Here is an 18181-nt window from a genome sequence, read left to right on the forward strand (position 1 = left end):
GTGTTCAAGGATTTCAATTTTAGAATGGGTCTCACCGAACCGTCTGGTTTCGGTACCACAAACATTTTGGAATAGTAACCCCGGCCTTGTTGAAGGAGGGGTACCTTGATTTCACCTGCTAGAAGTACAGCTTGTGAATTGCCGCCAGTACTACCTCCCTTTCTCCGAGGGCAGCAGGCAAGGCTGATGTGAGGTAATGGCGAGGGGGAGTCGCCTCGAACTCCAGCTTGTATCCCTGTGATACTACTTGCAGAACCTAGGGATCCACCTGTGGACAAGCCCACTGGTCCCTGAAGTTCCCGAGACGCAGCTTTTTCCTTCTTCTCTTGTCTCTGTGCAGAAAGGAAGCACCTTTGACCCGCTTGCTTTTCTGAAGCCGAAAGGACTGTACCAGAAAATACGGTGCTTTCTTAGGCTGTGAGGAAACCTGAGGTAAAAATTTTTCATCCCAGCTGTTGCTGTGGATACGAGGACCCAGAGACCATCCCCAAACAATTCCTCACCCTTATAAGGCAGAATCTCCATGTGCCTTTGTGCATTTTAAAGTCAGCATCACCTGTCCACTGCCGGGTCTCTAATACCCTCCTGGCAGAATGGACATTGCATTAATTCTGGATGCCAGCCGGCAAATATCCCTCTGTGCATCCCTCATATATAAGACGACGTCTTTAATATGCTCTATGTTAGCAAAATATTATCCCTGTCTAGGGTATTAATATTATCTGACAGGGTATCAGACCACGCTGCAGCAGCACTATTCATGCTGAGGCAATTGCAGGTCTCAGTATAGTACCTGAGTGTGTATATACAGACTTCAGGATAGCCTCCTGCTTTTTATCAGCAGGCTCCTTCAAAGTGGCCGTATCCTAAGACGGCAGTGCCACCTTTTTTGACAAACGTGTGAGCGCCTTATCCACCCTAGGGGATATCTTCCAACGTGACCTATCCTCTGGCGGGAAAGGGTACGCCAGCAGTAACTTTTTAGAAATTACCAGTTTCTTATCGGGGGAACCCACGCTCCTTTACACACTTCATTCACTCATCTGATGGGGGAACAAAACACTGGCTGCTTTTTCTCCCCAAACATAAAACCCCTTTTATGTGGTACTTGGGTTCATGTCAGAAATGTGTAACACATTTTTCATTGCCGAGATCATGCAACGGATGTTCCTAGTGGATTGTGTATATGTCTCAACCTCGTCGACACTGGAGTCAGACTCCGTGTCGACATCTGTGTCTACCATCTAAGGTAACGGGCGTTTTTTGAGCACCTGCTGGCCTTTGAGACGCCTGGGCAGGCGCGGGCTGAGAAGCCGGCTGTCCCACAGCCGTTACGTCATCCAGCATTTTATGTAAGGAGTTGACATTGTCGGTTAATACCTTCCACCTATCCATCCACTCTGGTGTCGGCCCCACAGGGGGCGACATCCCATTTATCCGCCTCTGCTCCGCCTCCACGTAACCTTCCTCATCCAACATGTCGACACAGCCGTACCGACACACCGCACACACACAGGGAATGCTCTGACTGAGGACAGGACCCCACAAAGTCCTTTGGGGAGACAGAGAGAGAGTATGCCAGCACACACCAGAGCGCTATATAATGCAGGGATTAACACTATAACTGAGTGATTTTTCCCCCAATAGCTGCTTGTATACACATATTGCGCCTACATTTAGTGCCCCCCATCTCTTTTTAACCCTTTGAGACTGAAAACTACAGGGGAGAGCCTGGGGAGCTGTCTTCCAGCTGCACTGTGAAGAAAAAATGGCGCCAGTGTGCTGAGGGAGATAGCCCCGCCCCTTTCTCGGCTGACTTTTCTCCCGCTTTTTTCATGGATACTGGCAGGGGTAATTTATTACATATATAGCCCTGGGACTATATATTGTGACGATTTGCCAGCCAAGGTGTTTATATTGCTGCTCAGGGCGCCCCCCCCCCCCCCCCCAGCGCCCTGCACCCATCAGTGACCGGGGTGTGAGGGGTGCATGAGGAGCAATGGCGCACAGCTGCAGTGCTGTGCGCTACCTTGTTGAAGACCGAGGTCTTCTGCCGCCGATTTTCCGGACCACTTCTTGCTTCTGGCTCTGTAAGGGGGACGGCGGCGCGGCTCCGGGACCGAACGATCGAGGTCGGGTCCTGTGTTCAATCCCTCTGGAGCTAATGGTGTCCAGTAGCCTAAGAAGCCCAAACTATCTCCAGTCAGGTAGGTTCGCTTCTTCTCCCCTTAGTCCCTCGCTGCAGTGAGTCTGCTGCCAGCAGATCTCACTGTAAAAAAAAAACCTAAAATATACTTTCTTTCTAGGAGCTCAGGAGAGCCCCTAGTGTGCATCCAGCTCAGCCGGGCACAAGATTCTAAATTAGGTCTGGAGGAGGGTCATAGTGGGAGGAGCCAGCGCACACTAGGTAGTCCTAAAGCTTTCTTTAGTTGTGCCCAGTCTCCTGTGGAGCCGCTATTCCCCATGGTCCTTACGGAGTCCCAGCATCCACTTAGGACGTCAAAGAAAATAAGAATTTACTTACCGATAATTCTATTTCTCGGAGTCCGTAGTGGATGCTGGGGTTCCTGAAAGGACCATGGGGAATAGCGGCTCCGCAGGAGACAGGGCACAAAAAGTAAAGCTTTAGGATCAGGTGGTGTGCACTGGCTCCTCCCCCTATGACCCTCCTCCAAGCCTCAGTTAGGATACTGTGCCCGGACGAGCGTACACAATAAGGAAGGATTTTGAATCCCGGGTAAGACTCATACCAGCCACACCAATCACACTGTACAACCTGTGATCTGAACCCAGTTAACAGTATGATAACAGCGGAGCCTCTGAAAAGATGGCTCACAACAATAATAACCCGATTTTTGTAACTATGTACAAGTATTGCAGATAATCCGCACTTGGGATGGGCGCCCAGCATCCACTACGGACTCCGAGAAATAGAATTATCGGTAAGTAAATTCTTATTTTCTCTATCGTCCTAGTGGATGCTGGGGTTCCTGAAAGGACCATGGGGATAATACCAAAGCTCCCAAACGGGCGGGAGAGTGCGGATGACTCTGCAGCACCGAATGAGAGAACTCCAGGTCCTCCTTAGCCAGGGTATCAAATTTGTAGGATTTTACCAACGTGTTTGCCCCTGACTAAATAGCCGCTCGGCAAAGTTGTAAAGCCGAGACCCCTCGGGCAGCCGCCCAAGATAAGCCCACCTTCCTTGTGGAATGGGCATTTACATATTTTGGCTGTGGCAGGCCTGCCACAGAATGTGCAAGCTGAATTGTATTACACATCCAACTAGCAATAGTCTGCTTAGAAGCAAGAGCACCCAGTTTGTTGGGTGCATACAGGATAACAGCAAGTCAGTTTTCCAGACTCCAGCCGTCCTGGAACCTATATTTACAGGGCCCTGACAACATCTAGCAACCTGGAGTCCTCCAAGTCCCTAGTAGGCGCAAGGCACCAAAATAAGCTGGTTCAGGTGAAACACTGACACCACCTTAGGGAGAGAACTGGGGACGAGTCCGCAGCTCTGCCCTGTCCAAATGGACAACCAGATATGGGCTTTTTTGAGAAAAAAACCACCAATTTGATACTCGCCAGGTCCAGGCCAGGGCCAAGAGCATGGTCACTTTTCATGTGAGATGCTTCAAATCCACAGATTTGACTGGTTTTAAACCAATGTGATTTGAGGAATCCCAGAACTACGTTGAGATCCCACAGTGCCACTGGAGGCACAAAAGGGGGTTGTATATGCAATACTCCCTTGACAAACTTCTGGACTTCAGGAACTGAAGCCACTTCTTTCTGGAAGAAAATCGACAGGGCCGAAATTTGAACCTTAATGGACCCCAATTTGAGGCCCATAGACACTCCTGTTTGCAGGAAATGCAGGAATCGACCGAGTTGAAATTTCTTCGTGGGGCCTTTCTGGCCTCACACCACGCAACATATTTTTGCCACATGTGGTGATAATGTTGTGCGGTCACCTCCTTTTTGGCTTTGACCAGGGTAGGAATGACCTCTTCCGGAATGCCTTTTTCCCTTAGGATCCGGCGTTCAACCGCCATGCCGTCAAACGCAGCTGCGGTAAGTCTTGGAACAGACATGGTACTTGCTGAAACAAGTCCCTTCTTAGCGGCAGAGGCCATAAGTCCTCTGTGAGCATCTCTTGAAGTTCCGGGTACCAAGTCCTTCTTGGCCAATCCGGAGCCATGAGTATAGTTCTTACTCCTCTACGTCTTATAAGTCTCAGTACCTTAGGTATGAGAAGCAGAGGATGGAACACATACACCGACTGGTACATCCATGGTGTTACCAGAACGTCCACAGCTATTGCCTGAGGGTCTCTTAACCTGGCGCAATTTCAGACGGGACGCCATCATGTCCACCTTTGGTATTTCCCAACGGTTTACAATCATGTGGAAAACTTCCCGATGAAGTTTCCACTCTGCCGGGTGGAGGTCGTGCCTGCTGAGGAAGTCTGCTTCCCAGTTTCCATTCCCGGAATGAAACACTGCTGACAGTGCTATCACATGATTTTCCGCCCAGCGAAAAGTCCTTGCAGTTTTTGCCATTGCCCTCCTGCTTCTTGTGCCGCCCTGTCTATTTACGTGGGCGACTGCCGTGATGTTTTTCCCACTGGATCAATACCGGCTGACCTTGAAGCAGAGGTCTTGCTAAGCTTAGAGTATTATAAATTTACCCTTAGCTGCAGTATATTTATGTGGAGAAAAGTCTCCAGACTTGATCACACTCCCTGGAAATTTTTTCCTTGTGTGACTGCTCCCCAGCCTCTCGGGCTGGCCTCCGTGGTCACCAGCATCCAATCCTGAATGCCGAATCTGCGGCCCTCTAGAAGATGAGCACTCTGTAACCACCACAGGAGAGACACCCTTGTCCTTGGATATAGGGTTATCCGCTGATGCATCTGAAGATGCGATCCGGACCATTTGTCCAGCAGATCCCACTGAAAAATTCTTGCGTGAAATCTGCCGAATGGAATTGCTTCGTAGGAAGTCACCATCTTTACCAGGACCCTTGTGCAATGATGCACTGATTTTAGGAGGTTCCTGACTAGCTCGGATAACTCCCTGGCTTTCTCTTCCGGGAGAAACACCTTTTTCTGGACTGTGTCCAGAATCATCCCTAGGCACAGCAGACTTGTCGTCGGGATCAGCTGCGATTTTGGAATATTTAGAATCCACCCGTGCTGTTGTAGCAGTATCCGAGATAGTGCTACTCCGACCTCCAACTGTTCCCTGGACTTTGCCCTTATCAGGAGATCGTCCAAGTAAGGGATAATTAAGACGCCTTTTCTTCGAAGAAGAATCAATATTTCGGCCATTACCTTGGTAAAGACCCGGGGTGCCGTGGACAATCCAAACGGCAGCGTCTGAAACTGATAGTGACAGTTCTGTACCACGAACCTGAGGTACCCTTAGTGAGAAGGGCAAATTTTGGACATGGAGGTAAGCATCCCTGATGTCTCGGGACACAATATAGTCCCCTTCTTCCTGGTTCGTTATCACTGCTCTGAGTGACTCCATCTTGATTTGAACCTTTGTAAGTGTTCAAATTTTTTTAGATTTAGAATAGGTCTCACCTAGCCTTCTGGCTTCAGTACCACAATATAATGTGGAATAATACCCCTTTTCTTGTTGTAGGAGGGGTAATTTGATTATCACCTGCTGGGAATACAGCTTGTGAATTGTTTCCCATACTGCCTCCTTGTCGGAGGGAGACCTTGGTAAACCAGACTTCAGGAGCCTGCGAAGGGGAAACGTCTCGACATTCCAATCTGTACCCCTGGGATACTACATGTAGGATCCAGGGGTCCTGTACGGTCCCAGCGTCATGCTGAGAGCTTGGCAGAAGCGGTGGAACGCTTCTGTTCCTGGGAATGGGCTGCCTGCTGCAGTCTTCTTCCCTTTCCTCTATCCCTGGGCAGATATGACTCTTATAGGGACGAAAGGACTGAGGCTGAAAAGACGGTGTCTTTTTCTGCAGAGATGTGACTTAGGGTAAAAACGGTGGATTTTCCAGCAGTTGCCGTGGCCACCAGGTCCGATGGACCGACCCCAAATAACTCCTCTTCCTTTATACGGCAATACACCTTTGTGCCGTTTGGAATCTGCATCACCTGACCACTGTCGTGTCCATAAACATCTTCTGGCAGATATGGACATCGCACTTACTCTTGATGCCAGAGTGCAAATATCCCTCTGTGCATCTCGCATATATAGAAAATGCATCCTTTAAATGCTCTATAGTCAATAAAATACTGTCCCTGTCAAGGGTATCAATATTTTTAGTCAGGGAATCCGACCAAGCCACCCCAGCTCTGCACATCCAGGCTGAGGCGATCGCTGGTCGCAGTATAACACCAGTATGTGTGTATATACTTTTTATGATATTTTCCAGCCTCCTGTCAGCTGGCTCCTTGAGGACGGCCCTATCTATAGACGGTACCGCCATTGATAAGCGTGTGAGCGCCTTATCCACCCTAAGGGGTGTTTCCCAACGCGCCCTAACTTCTGGCGGGAAAGGGTATACCGCCCATAATTTTCTATCGGGGGGAACCCACGCATCATCACACACTTCATTTAATTTATCTGATTCAGGAAAAACTACGGTAGTTTTTTCACATCCCACATAATACCCTCTTTTGTGGTACTTGTAGTATCAGAAATATGTAACACCTCCTTCATTGCCCTTAACGTGTGGCCCTAATAAGGAATACGTTTGTTTATTCACCGTCGACACTGGATTCAGTGTCCGTGTCTGTGTCGACCGACTAAAGTAAACGGGCGTTTTAAAACCCCTGACGGTGTTTCTGAGACGTCTGGACCGGTACTAATTGTTTGTCGGCCGTCTCATGTCGTCAACCGACCTTGCAGCGTGTTGACATTATCACGTAATTCCCTAAATAAGCCATCCATTCCGGTGTCGACTCCCTAGAGAGTGACATCACCATTACAGGCAATTGCTCCGCCTCCTCACCAACATCGTCCTCATACATGTCGACACACACGTACCGACACACAGCACACACACAGGGAATGCTCTGATAGAGGACAGGACCCACTAGCCCTTTGGAGAGACAGAGGGAGAGTTTGCCAGCACACACCAAAAACGCTATAATTATATAGGGACAACCTTATATAAGTGTTTTCCCTTATAGCATCTTTTATATATTTCTAACGCCAAATTAGTGCCCCCCCTCTCTGTTTTAACCCTGTTTCTGTAGTGCAGTGCAGGGGAGAGCCTGGGAGCCTTCCCTCCAGCCTTTCTGTGAGGGAAAATGGCGCTGTGTGCTGAGGAGATAGGCCCCGCACCTTTTTCGGCGGGCTCGTCTCCCGCTCTTTAATGGATTCTGGCAGGGGTTAAATATCTCCATATAGCCCCCGGAGGCTATATGTGAGGTATTTTTAGCCAAAAAAGGTTTTCATTTGCCTCCCAGGGCGCCCCCCTCCCAGCGCCCTGCACCCTCAGTGACTGCCGTGTGAAGTGTGCTGAGAGGAAATGGCGCACAGCTGCAGTGCTGTGCGCTACCTTAAGAAGACTGAGGAGTCTTCTGCCGCCGATTCTGGACCTCTTCTCGTTTCAGCATCTGCAAGGGGGCCGGCGGCGAGGCTCCGGTGACCATCCAGGCTGTACCTGTGATCGTCCCTCTGGAGCTAATGTCCAGTAGCCAAAGAAGCCAATCCATCCTGCACGCAGGTGAGTTCACTTCTTCTCCCCTAAGTCCCTCGTTGCAGTGATCCTGTTGCCAGCAGGACTCACTGTAAAATAAAAAACCTAAGCTAAACTTTTCTAAGCAGCTCTTTAGGAGAGCCACCTAGATTGCACCCTTCTCGGCCGGGCACAAAAATCTAACTGAGGCTTGGAGGAGGGTCATAGGGGGAGGAGCCAGTGCACACCACCTGATCCTAAAGCTTTACTTTTTGTGCCCTGTCTCCTGCGGAGCCGCTATTCCCCATGGTCCTTTCAGGAACCCCAGCATCCACTAGGACGATAGAGAAAAAGGGGTTAAGCTTTGCCCTAATTGGCTCCCTTTTAATTTTTTTATTCACGCACATGAGTGATACTCATTCTGAGTGCATTGGTTAAAGAAGAAAGTCCACATCTCTAAAGAAATCTTTATGTGTTTTCTACTTCGCTTATACAAGTAAGCATACATGTACGAATTCCCTGTTCCGTTGGCATGACATCACTTTGGGTGATCCTATAAGAAGGTGGACGTTGGAACTCTTTCTGGGATTTTTCACCATCACTTATTCTTCCACCCCACACAGTGGGAAGAACTATTTCATATAGACAATATTACACTATATTGTGATTTATGTCTTTTTGTTCCATGTGAAACCAATATCTTGGCAAGAACTATACAATCAAGGGGACATTTGGAGCACAGAAAGTGAGGTTGTACTTTTTCTATTGCATTCTTCTTTGTGATTGGAGGTTTATTAGCAGCTGCTCACCCATAATATCCAAGTGCATGGGTCTTCCTTTGTAGTGTTCTTACCGAAACTGGCATATTAGTGGCCCTTTTGAACTTGTGTGCAATGATATGCATGGGACAACCCTTGTTCTTTTCTAGCTATCTGGTTAGTAAGTGGAAAAGAAAAGAAATGATAGAAAATCCATTTCATTTTGAATAAGAGGTATAAGGTTGATCTAAATGGCAACTGCCTCACCAAAACCTACCCCTACTCCCACTCTCTCTACAGCACCCTCTCTCAATATTCAGCAAGTGTGAAACAGTCAGATAAGTGTATTTTTACGTAATTATCAGCAGGCTGTAACCTCTCCCTCCATGATCAATTTCACTTTTATTTGGTCCACCATTTTAATGGGTGGAAGGCTTTAACTTATTCTCTGTAAACAGTTATCTATGAACTCGGATAAACTTACATTGATAACTGTGTGTCCCCATTTTGTTGTTTTGACATAATTCAGTGATGCCGACTCTAGAAAAGAAACATATGCCACATTAACAATAAAAAGGTGTATTCATTTATTTTTATTTTTTTAGATATTTAAGCAAAACCAGTGGGTGTATTTACTAAAGTGTAGGTTTAAAAAAGTGGAAATGTTGCCAACAACAACCAGATTCTACTTATAATTTATCTAGCACCTTATAGAAAATAATAGCTAGACTCTGATTGGTTGCTATAAGCAATATATCCACTTCTGTAAACCCACACTTTAGTAAATTTACCCCAGTAATGCTAAAATGCAAGCAGACAATAAAACAAAAATAGACCTCGACAGCCAAATATATCTGAAGTGGACAAGCTTTATAAAATCATATTTGTTTTCGCTTTCACAATAATCAGTAGGTTAAAAATTAAGTGAAGACTTCCCATTCCCGAGGACGACAGGTAATATTTCCACAAGGTTACTTACATGTAGGTAGGGACATGGGCCAGGCTGTAATGAGAGCCGATAATGGCAAAATGTCAGATGTTTGTGGCTATAGAAACAAACATCTGCATTTTGCGAAGTAGGCTAATATTTTAGTGGCCACTAACCAGATTCGTCGGACGCTTTTGGCTCTAAAGTAGAGAGAAATAGTGACCATAATATGGTCACATTCAATATTAGATTTCAAAAACAACACTATAAAAGGTCCAACTAAGACTTTTAACTTTAGAAAAGCTAATTTCAACATGCTGAAAAAAGCAATAAAGGACAGTGACTGGGATGTTTTGTTCCATCGCAAGAACAATGCTGAAATGTGGGATGCTTTTAAAATTATGCTCAATAAGTACTCTCATAGTGTATGTTCATTCCTATGTGCAGCAAATGTAGGATTATCAAATCCAAACCACTGTGGCTTACCAAGAAGGTTAAGGAACAATTGATTAATAAGAGGTGTGCTTTCAACGCATTTAAATCAGATGGGAAGGAGGGATAATTCCAGTACTAAAAGGAATGTAACAAAAAATACAAAAAAGAAAACAGAACAGCTGAAATATAAAACGAAAAGCAAATCACCAAGAAGAGTATTAACAAACCCTAAAAAGTTTTTAAGTATATAAACGGTAAAATGTTAAAAAAGGAGAATTTAGGACCATTAAAGGACGAGATAAAGCAGATTTATTGAACCTTTTTTTCATCAGTGTTTACTAGAGATTATTAGAGGTTGAGTATCCCTTATCCAAAATGCTTGGGACCAGAGGTATTTTGGATATCGGATTTTTCCGTATTTTGGAATAATTGCATACCATAATGAGATATCATGGTGATGGGACCCAAGTCTAAGCACAGAATGCATTTATATTACATATACTCCTTATACACACAGCCTGAAGGTCATTTTAGAGAATATTTTTTATAACTTTGTGCATTAAACAAAGTGTGTGTACATGCACACAATTCATTTATGTTTCATATACACTTTATACACACAGCCTGAAGGTCATTTAATACAATATTTTTAATAACTTTGTATTAAACAAAGTTTGTGTACATTGAGCCATCAAAAAACAAAGGTTTCACTATCTCACTCTCATTCAAAAAATTCCGTATTTCGGAATATTTGGATATGGGATACTCAACCTGTATTATAATTACATTTTATTTATGAGGCGCCACAAGTGTTTTGCAGCGCTGTACAAAAGACAGTACAGGGAGACAAAACTTAGCATTACAGTAAATAAATAACAAAACTATAGTACAGGTAACAAGGAGCACCACAATTCTCAAGACATAGTACAGCTAAGATGTAAGTAGCGAGGGAGTAGTAACTGTACTACTAGGGGCTGTTGGCCATAGATGGAGATGAGCCTTTACCAGCAAGAGAAAAAGTGGATAAAGATGATCGCTGAGTAGAGGAGAGCTGCATGTGAAATGTGTCGAGAAGAGGGCTTAGATAAAGAGAGGAAGGGGGGCCCTGCTCTGAAGAGCTAACAATCTACTGGGAAGAGTCGACAGACAGATGACATGAGGTGCAAGCAAGTGGAAGGTAGCCTGATTGCAGTATGCAAGCAAAGCTGAGATGTTCAAGGCATGAGGCAGGTGGATGGAGGAGCGGCCTCAGGACTAGGCTATGCATCGGGTGGGTATGCTTTGATGAATAGGTGGGTTTTTAGTGCCCGTTTGAAGCTTTGCAAGGTCAGAGAGAGTCTAATGGAGTGGGGGAGTGTGTTCCACTGAAGGGGTGCAGCACGGGCAAAGTCTTGAACTCGAGCATGGGAAGCAGTGACCAGGGCATTGGAGTGGCGACATGTTGGTAGGAGTAGTGCACTACAAAAGCTATGATAACATCCCATTGATAAGTAATTGGTTAAATGAGGAAGAGGTCCAGGATAGACTAAATAAAATTAAGATAAATAAATCTCCTGGTCCGGATGGGCTTTACCCATGGATTCTTATGGAGCTTAACTCAGAAATAGCAGGAACATTATATTTGATATTTGATTTTTTATGAGATAATTACATCAGGCATGATACCGAAGGACTGGCAGAGATAATCCCAATATTTAAATAGGGAACTAAAACTTATCCCAGTAACTATAGACCGGTAAGTTTGACATCTATAGTGGGGAAAATACAGGAAAGTAAAAAAAAGGATAACATACAGGAATACTAGGATATCTCCAAGGTTATTAATAGGATCCAGCATGATTTTGTGAGGGACAGGTCATGTCAAGCTAACTTAATAGGAAATACTACTTATACTTGGATAAGTAATTGGATGAATAACAGGGAACAGTGAGTGGTGGTTAATGGGATGTTTTCCGACTGGGTCTCAGTATTCAGTGGAATATTGCCAGGGTCCGTACTCGGGCCACTATTGTTTAACATATTTATTAATAACCTAGGAGTAGGTCTGGAAAGCATAGTGTCAATTTTTGCAGATTGACACTAAACTTTGTAAAATAATTAATTCAGACAAGGAAGTTGAGTCTCTACAGAACAACTTATTTAAACTGGAAGTTTGGGAAGACAAATAGAGAATGAGGTTCAATATAGAAAAAATTCAAGTTATGCACCTTGGGACTACAAATAATCAGGCAACCTATAAATGAAATGGGGAAAATTTAGGGAAAATGGTGGTTGAAAAAGATTTGGGGGTGCTCATTGATAACATACTTAGAAGCAGTACCCAATGTAAAAAAGTAGCAACAAAGGAAAATAAGGTATTTTCATGCATAAAATGGGGAATGGAAACAAGGGATGCGCACCGTACTATATATTGGATCTTGAAAGGGTGCAAATGTGAGCCACCAAATTGATTAACGGGCTAGAGGCACTGGACTATGAGGAAATGCTTACTAGATTAGATTTGTTTACACTCAAAAAGAGGTGGCTAAGAGGGGACATTAATAATATTTACAAATATATAAAGGGGCAATACAAGGACCTATCGGGCAATTTGCTTATTGAAAATTATATGCACAGGACACCCTCTGAGATTAGAGGAAATGAAATTTCATACCTTACGAATGAAAGGCTTCTTCACAGTAAGGGCAGTAATGTTTTGGAATTCTCTGCCAGAGGTTATAATGGTGGACTCAGTCAATAAGTTTAAAAATGGATTAGACAAATGCCTAACTGAAAGAAATATCCAAGGGTACAGCATTTAAAGAAAGTATATTTTAGAAAAAGCATGAATTACAGTATAGTTGTTATTTAGACTAAATAAGCATAACTTCATCCGGGACATATAGTAAACTATAGTTACATTCAGATTAGTGTAAGGATTACAATACAGGTGGACCTGGATAGATTATTTTTCTTGTTCAACCTCATCAACTATGTAAACTATGTCAGCCCCATAAAAAGTTGAATCCAGATGTTAAGCATACAGCTCGGCCAATGTAATGGAGTCTAATATTGCAAGTTGGACACAATACAGCTCAAAAACTGTCAAAGAATTTAGAGGTAATTTTTTTGTTGTTGAGTTGGTAATGAACAGTGCTGTTTCTAGCGGTGGCCGAGCTGTGCAATTGCATGGGACGCCCACCGCTGCACTTTGTGAACCTCCCTGTCCTGCTCCTCCATTGTATATAGTACTCTGCTCAAGGGTGGAGTTTCACAGAATGAAGTGATTGTGTTGTGACTGCGCCATTTTTGGAATCTCAGCCCCTGAGTGGAATACTATGACCGGGAGGAGGGGGAACAGGATAGAAGCGCTGGTGGGGGCATATACACCCCTTAAAAATGAGCATTATCCTTGGCAACGAGCATGGATCCCAAAGCATGAAACCCCTGGCAGCAAGCATGACGCACAGCAAATGAATCCCGTGAAAAACAAGCATGACACCCAGCACATGAAACCATTAACAATGAGCATGACACCCAGCACATGAAACCCTTGGCAATGAGCAATACTCCCAGTGCATGAATCCCTTGGCAACGAGCATGTAATTTAAAAGTAATTAGAAGCTTTATTGTAGGGCATAATACAGTGCAGGAGCATAATCTGGTGCAAGTGGATAATATGGTGCCGAAATCGTTTGTGGAAAATAGTTTTTTTAATGTCTATGGGGGGGCTGCATTTTTTAAAGTCTATGGGGGGAAGGGGGTCATTTTTAATGTTTGCACTGGTTACCAACTTGTCTAGAAACAGCCCTGGTTATAAAAATGTGAAAATGTTGGAAATCAATTATAAGTACACTTTTACATCACATTTGTAGTAAATAAACAATTTTCAGTACATTTTGATACAGAATAAACAAACTTTGATCTATAAAAATAGTCTATGTAGTGTACATGTCATTTTTGCACAGGAAAATGTGTCTGATACACAAATTAATGTATTAGGACAAGCAGCTTATGCAAACTGCTTATGCTGATTTAAATATGTGGCATGAATATATTCTGTGTGTAACAGAGACTGTGTCAGCATACCTAATTATGTTACAGTGTTTGGCTGGAATACACTGTAGCATAAAATTTTGTATGCAGATACAGATGCTATTACACACGGAATATAGGCATGTTGCATACCATTTTAAACAGCAGGAGCTGTGTATGCTTCCTATTCACAACATTTCGTTTCAGAAACAAAACTATGTGAATAGGATGCAGAAGCAGCTCATGCTGTTTAAAATTATATACAGCATCCCTATATAATGTGTGTAACAGTAAGAGTATCTGCATACAAACTGTTATGCTACAGTGTATTTCTGCCAAACACTGTAACATAATAAGGTATGCCATGCCACATATTATTTAAATCAGCATAAGCTGCTTGTGTGTCATGGGGGACTGGGATTTATTTAGGATGTGTGTTGCGTTATTCATGGTACTTTCAGGGGACAATGTGTGACTATCTTTGACAATAGTCCTCCTATACTAGACGATGCATTCCAGTTGGTCTGAAAATATAAGACATTTGCTAGTCTAAATATCAGGTGTCTAAGTCAAAAATATTATACTCACATCCAACACGAGCAAACACCACACAGAGTGGCCTCCGTGCATGTACTTGTTCTGTTGTGCGTGTACATACCCACACACTGCGTACATTGGCTCGTGAAGCCCAGCGTATTAGCGCGTGGTATGAGTAAATACGGTAGCATATGCATTTGCATAGAAAAGCCACAAAGACATATCTGATATTTTATCCACATAGTGCAGAATGTACACATAGTCTACACACACCACACCAGCAAGTTACAAGAAATAGAATAGAGATATGCAGCTTTACAGGATGTGAGGGGGCAGAACTAGGTTAGAACATAGTGTTTGGTATCCAAATGTACAGTATTTCAAGGGCTACATTCCGATTGCAGTTTGCAGATTATAGCATGCTCCTGCGCATAGATATGCGCAGGAATACAATATTCATACCATACTGTAATTATTGTACTCGTGATATTCGGCGGGAACCCAGTGGAGGACACCTGCAAGTACACCTGGACTGAGCATCGCCCACCTATTCAAACCAACTTATGACCCCTCACGTACTGTAAATGACCTGCCCCTTGACCTATGGATAAGCTTACAGTTTCCTTTGTACTGTGTTTTGGACAATTGTATAAAAGCAAGGCCTCCTGACCGGGCCCAGTCTAATTCTCTGAAGGTCATCTTGATAGACTGACTGAGGACCGGATCAAGGTGGCTCAGGCGAACAAATGTATGTACTATTGGTTGAAGTTATTCTCTGTGATATTGTCATATTTTTTTGTATACCCATTTTGGTCAATATTTGTTGCTGCATTGGACCACAACATAACATATACTACTGGTGTTGCATTCCATTCCTGTTTGGGTGTAAGGGTATACACAGCCACACATGTCGCTGTACCGTGCACATAGTGTATCGGTGTATGTACGCAACGTGCATACACATTACAGGGGTTACAGTTTGTATTAAGCGGCTGCAGCAGCCCAAACTTTAATATCATAAGGTATTGCCTTTCGCTAAAAATAACACAAACTTAACAGTTGGGAGCTCGTCCGGTTCACCACATACTTACGGACTTGCAGGGCATAAAAGACTTGTCTAGCAACAAAGGGTGGAAACGTGGAAAGAAGCAAATTGGTAGCAGCCCTGCGCTTACTAGCTGCTGCCTGTTCCTAGAAATTAGAGGTTACACCCAGAAACCTCTTAGACCATAGAATATACAAAGAAAAAAGGAACCAGGAACTAGCACTGCATAGTACACATAAATCTGAGGATGATCCGTCATAGTGTTACACGATCCACTACTTTATCTCTCTCTGGAGTAACACTTACAGATAATTTCTACCACGCGTGTCCATAAAGGTATCTTTTTATCAGAAGGTTTCGCGATAGGATGCCGAACCACAGAACGTCAATACATCAGGCAATCACTACAGGGACTGCCGCTTTGCCGGTAGCCAGACATTTTATGACTTTACGGCATCAAGTACCAGACCTGAGGTCCAAACTGATCGACTGAATACCCCCATTGCCACGAGGTGGTGACCGTGCCCTATTGCTTAGAGAAAGAGAAAGCCTTTGGATACATAAATTGGACACGATAGCACCAAGAGGAATGAATGAAAACAATCATCTATCAATCTTTTTGAAATAAATCAACGAACTGCTTAATGATAATTTTCATGAAAATTGCATAGTCAGTTATAAAGTGCACCTGGTATAAGTTCAACTGGGTGTGGGATTGTTGTTTATCTTAGTCACTTTGTATACAGTACTGTTTATTCTATGTATTTATTTAATAATTTCATTATTTGGTTTATTGATCTGTTTTGTTTCACTGTAGAAATAGATATAGCCCCAACATGTGAACTCACTGGCCTCTGTTTATGCCCAGCTCTTGCCAATGCCCTATTAGCAATGTCATTAGCCCTTAGATTAACCCAGCAATCTTAATGTGTGTATATATAACCAACAGTCTCGTGTGAGGCATCCTCTCAACATTTCTACACAGTTGCTGTACTACTACAATGGTATGTGGATAGACGCGGCTCATTTCCGGCAATACGCGGAATGACGCGATGCGCTCCACCAAATGCCCGTCCCAGCTTCCGGGTTGCGCTCCACGGCGCGCCCGCGAGACACATTAGACAGCAGTTTGGGAACAACTCACATCCGGTATATACAGATGTGACGTTTGCAGTTTAACACACTTCCTGATTACCCTCGACGACTCCTCTTACTAGTGTGGATCCAGCTCACTTCCGGCAAAGGCGGAAGTGACGTCTGTGTTCCACCATGCGTTCCACCCCACTTCCTGTGCTAATGGGGGTGGATCCAGGCGCCGAAAACAGCAATTATGCTGGCTATATAACAGGGGCCGGTGAGGCACTATCCCCAGACTCCAGTACCTATTATATTAACTCTGCTGTGATGCTGACTGGTTTGACAAAGCTGAGAATCCTTGACAAAGGTCCTGGTTTGGACCGAAACGTCGGATGAATATGGACAATACTTTTGAACTGTGAGACTACCATTTACATTAAATATTTTGAATTTTTTGATTTGAAATCTGGTGAGTGCTATCTGTTCCACTTAGTGGTTCATCCTGTATTGTACTATGGGTCCCACCTCTGTGTGGGTCGGACTCTGATTGGCACCCCGGTATTTGGCTGAGCTGTGTGAGAGTGCAGGGACTTTTTGCTATATATATATATATATATACCCATACAATAGGCACGGCACTCCAGGGACTCGTTCCAATAAGGCTTTTATTCAAGGTGCTGTGATCACAGCACCTTGAATAAAAGCCTTATTGGAACGAGTCCCTGGAGTGCCGTGCCTATTGTATGGGTATGTTATGGAATGCTGCACAGGACACCGGGACCAGTAGTTCAGAAGCAAGGAGTGCCGGCTGAATTGTATTGGTATATATATATATATATATATATATATATATACACATATCTAACACGTATATATAATAAGAATTTACTCACCGGTAATTCTATTTCTCGTAGTCCGTAGTGGATGCTGGGAACTCCGTAAGGACCATGGGGAATAGCGGGCTCCGAAGGAGGCTGGGCACTCTAGAAAGATTTATGACTACCTGGTGTGCACTGGCTCCTCCCACTATGACCCTCCTCCAAGCCTCAGTTAGGACACTGTGCCCGGACGAGCAGACATAATAAGGAAGGATTTAGAATCCCGGGTAAGACTCTTACCAGCCACACCAATCACACCGTACAACTCGTGATACTATATCCAGTTTGACAGTATGAAAACATCTGAGCCTCTCAACAGATGGCTCAACAATAACCCTTTAGTTAACAATAACTATTTACAAGTATTGCAGACAATCCGCACTTGGGATGGGCGCCCAGCATCCACTACGGACTACGAGAAATAGAATAACCGGTGAGTAAATTCTTATTTTCTCTAACGTCCTAGTGGATGCTGGGAACTCCGTAAGGACCATGGGGATTATACCAAAGCTCCCAAACGGGCGGGAGAGTGCGGATGACTCTGTAGCACCGAATGAGAGAACTCCAGGTCCTCCTCAGCCAGGGTATCAAATTTGTAGAATTTTGCAAACGTGTTTGCCCCTGACCAAGTAGCTGCTCGGCAAAGTTGTAAAGCCGAGACCCCTCGGGCAGCCGCCCAAGATGAGCCCACCTTCCTTGTGGAATGGGCATTTACAGATTTTGGCTGTGGTATGCCTGCCACAGAATGTGCAAGCTGAATTGTACTACAAATCCAGCGAGCAATAGACTGCTTAGAAGCAGGAGCACCCAGCTTGTTGGGTGCATACAGGATAAACAGCGAGTCAGA

The 18181-nt window shown here is 44.2% G+C and overlaps 1 protein-coding gene across 3 annotated transcripts in view; it reads right to left on the reverse strand.

The window, feature by feature from the left end:
* Positions 1 to 18181, reverse strand: part of PGAP1 (post-GPI attachment to proteins inositol deacylase 1) — a 1346394-nt gene that overhangs the window by 741323 nt on the left and 586890 nt on the right. For all 3 annotated transcript variants that reach the window (XM_063934105.1, XM_063934104.1, XM_063934106.1), the window contains one exon: positions 8905 to 8960. In XM_063934105.1, the coding sequence (XP_063790175.1) occupies positions 8905 to 8960 (56 nt within the window). The remainder of the gene's footprint in view (positions 1 to 8904; positions 8961 to 18181) is intronic.

This window comes from Pseudophryne corroboree, chromosome 7 (assembly GCF_028390025.1).
Source record: "Pseudophryne corroboree isolate aPseCor3 chromosome 7, aPseCor3.hap2, whole genome shotgun sequence".
NCBI classification, from domain to species: domain Eukaryota; kingdom Metazoa; phylum Chordata; class Amphibia; order Anura; family Myobatrachidae; genus Pseudophryne; species Pseudophryne corroboree.